The 2500-nt window shown below is 24.9% G+C and overlaps 2 protein-coding genes across 2 annotated transcripts in view; one reads left to right on the top strand and one right to left on the bottom strand.

The window, feature by feature from the left end:
- LOC113829129 (facilitated trehalose transporter Tret1-2 homolog) overlaps positions 1-2500 on the top strand; it is a 19320-nt gene that overhangs the window by 6101 nt on the left and 10719 nt on the right. The gene's annotated exons all lie outside the window — the stretch shown is intronic.
- Positions 2353-2500, bottom strand: part of LOC138865640 (uncharacterized) — a 1089-nt gene continuing 941 nt past the window's right edge. Inside the window, exon 2 of the mRNA XM_070136467.1 lies at positions 2353-2500. This exon is cut by the window's right edge and continues 389 nt beyond it. Coding sequence (XP_069992568.1) covers positions 2353-2500 — 148 coding nt within the window.

Here is a 2500-nt window from a genome sequence, read left to right as displayed (position 1 = left end):
AGCAAAGCGACAGAGAGAACAGTGAATATGTCAGCCGAGTTACATCACTCAAGAAAGTGGCCCAGGCTGACCGGGCACTCGAGGCCGGCCAAACCCGCCCTCATTCTGCTGACAAAGCTATGATTTTCATTTTCTAGAGACGGGCTTTTAGGTGGCCACGGGAGAATGCATGTGGTTCAGGGATCGGCCGGGCGGGACGCCTATGACGGGGCGAGGGTCGTGTGGCTGGATCCTGACGACGAGATCTAAAAGATTGGATAATCAAGAAAGTATTATTGCATCATTTATGTATATGTTCACACCGCTTTGCTACGTTGATGTGAATATATTCATATTGATAAAGTGTATACTTTTTATTATATATTTTGTCAGTAGTGACAATCGTTATTGTTGTTATTATTCTTGTTGTCATTATTATAATGATTATTATCATTATTATCATTATTATCATTGTTATTATCATTATCATTATTATTATTATTACTATGATTATGATGACTATGATTACCATTATCATTATTACTATCATTATCCTCATTGTCGTTATTATTATAATTATTGTTGTCATAATTATTATCATTGTTATTATCATTGTGATTATTATCATTATCATTATTGTTATTATTATCATTATCAGTATCATTATCATCCTTATTTTTTTATCATCACTATCAATAATATCATTATAATAATAATAGTAATAGTAAACATCATAATCATTATCATTGTTGTTATTATTATTGTTATAATTATTATTATTATCATTATCTTTATCATTATTATTATTATTATTATTATTATTATTATTATTATTATTATAATTATTATTATTATTATTATTATTATTATTATTATTATTATTATTATTATTATTATTATTATTATTATTATTATTATTATTATTATTATTATTATCATTGTCATCAGCATCATTATTATAATTATAATTATCATCATCATCATCATCGTTATTAATATTATTATTATCATAATCATAATTGTTATCATTATCAGCATCATTATTATTGTTATCATTATTACCAATATTATTACTATAATTATTACTAATATTATTATCAATGTTATTGTTATTGATATTATCAGTATCATCATCATTGCTATAACTTATCACTATCATCATTATCATTACTATTATTGTTATCATTATTACCTTTATTGTTATCAGTATTATTATTGTTATCATCATTATTACTATTATCACTATTATTATCATTATCATTATTATTATCATTACCATTATCATTATTATTATTTACATCACTGTTGTTGTTGTTGTTACTATCATTATCATTATGATCATCGTTATCATCGTTATCATTATTGCTATCATTATCATCCTTATGGTCATTGTTATCATTATTATTACTCTTGATATCATTATCATTACTCTCATTATTATTGTCACTATCATCTTACCATCAGTATTATTATCATCGTTATCATTATCATTATTACCATTATGACTATTACTATTATCATTATCATTATCATCATTACTATTATCATTATTATTATTATTATTGTCATTACTATTTTTATTTGCGTTATCATTATCATTACCAATATCATCATTATTATCATTGTCAATGGCATTGTTATCATCATTATCAATATCACTAATATCATTATCATTATTATTGTTATCATTATCATTATTATCATCATCACTATTATTGGTATCATTACCATTATTATTTCCACTGTCTTTATTATTATCATGATTATTATCATTATCATGATTATTATTTTTTTATGATTATTATTGTTTATCTTTATTATTATCATTATTGATATTGTTATTATTGTTTTTATTATTATCGTTATTATCATTACTATTTTTACCATTACCATGATTATTAGTTCTATTATCACTATCATAATTACTATTAGTATTAGTTTAAAAAGTAGTAGTAGTAATACTAGTACCATGATCATCTTATCCCTATCACCATTACCATTATCATTGCAAATATGATTTTTACTATTATTGTCATAATTGTAATCATTAGTATCATTGTTATTTTCATCATTATTATTGTTGTTGCTATCATTATCATTACCAATACTGTTATCTTTATTTATATCATTATCATTATTATTATTGATATTGTGATTATATTATTATCATTATTTCTGCTAGTCACAAGATTGATATTATATCTTGGTTAATGAGCTGCAATAGCAGACCACAAGCAGTGGTCTTAGATATTGCAGCATCCCTAATTTCTTCATTTCATGTCCAAGACTTTACTAATGATTCTGGCTGTTCCAAGTAAACAAGGCTTTTGTAACATTTCTGCTATTCCTAAATCTAGCTTTTGAATCCATTTCTCAGTCTTTCGTCACAGATCCTAATGCCCCTACAACTGCAGGGATTACTTCGACTTCTTTCATTCTCCACATTCTTGCAATCTCATATTTCAAGTCGCAGTAATTGTTGCACTTTTCTTCTTCTTTCTTTTCAATGCGAGTGTCAAAT

This window comes from Penaeus vannamei, chromosome 2 (genome assembly GCF_042767895.1).
Source record: "Penaeus vannamei isolate JL-2024 chromosome 2, ASM4276789v1, whole genome shotgun sequence".
Taxonomy (NCBI): Eukaryota; Metazoa; Arthropoda; class Malacostraca; order Decapoda; family Penaeidae; genus Penaeus; species Penaeus vannamei.
This window is presented reverse-complemented; position numbering and strand designations above follow the sequence as displayed.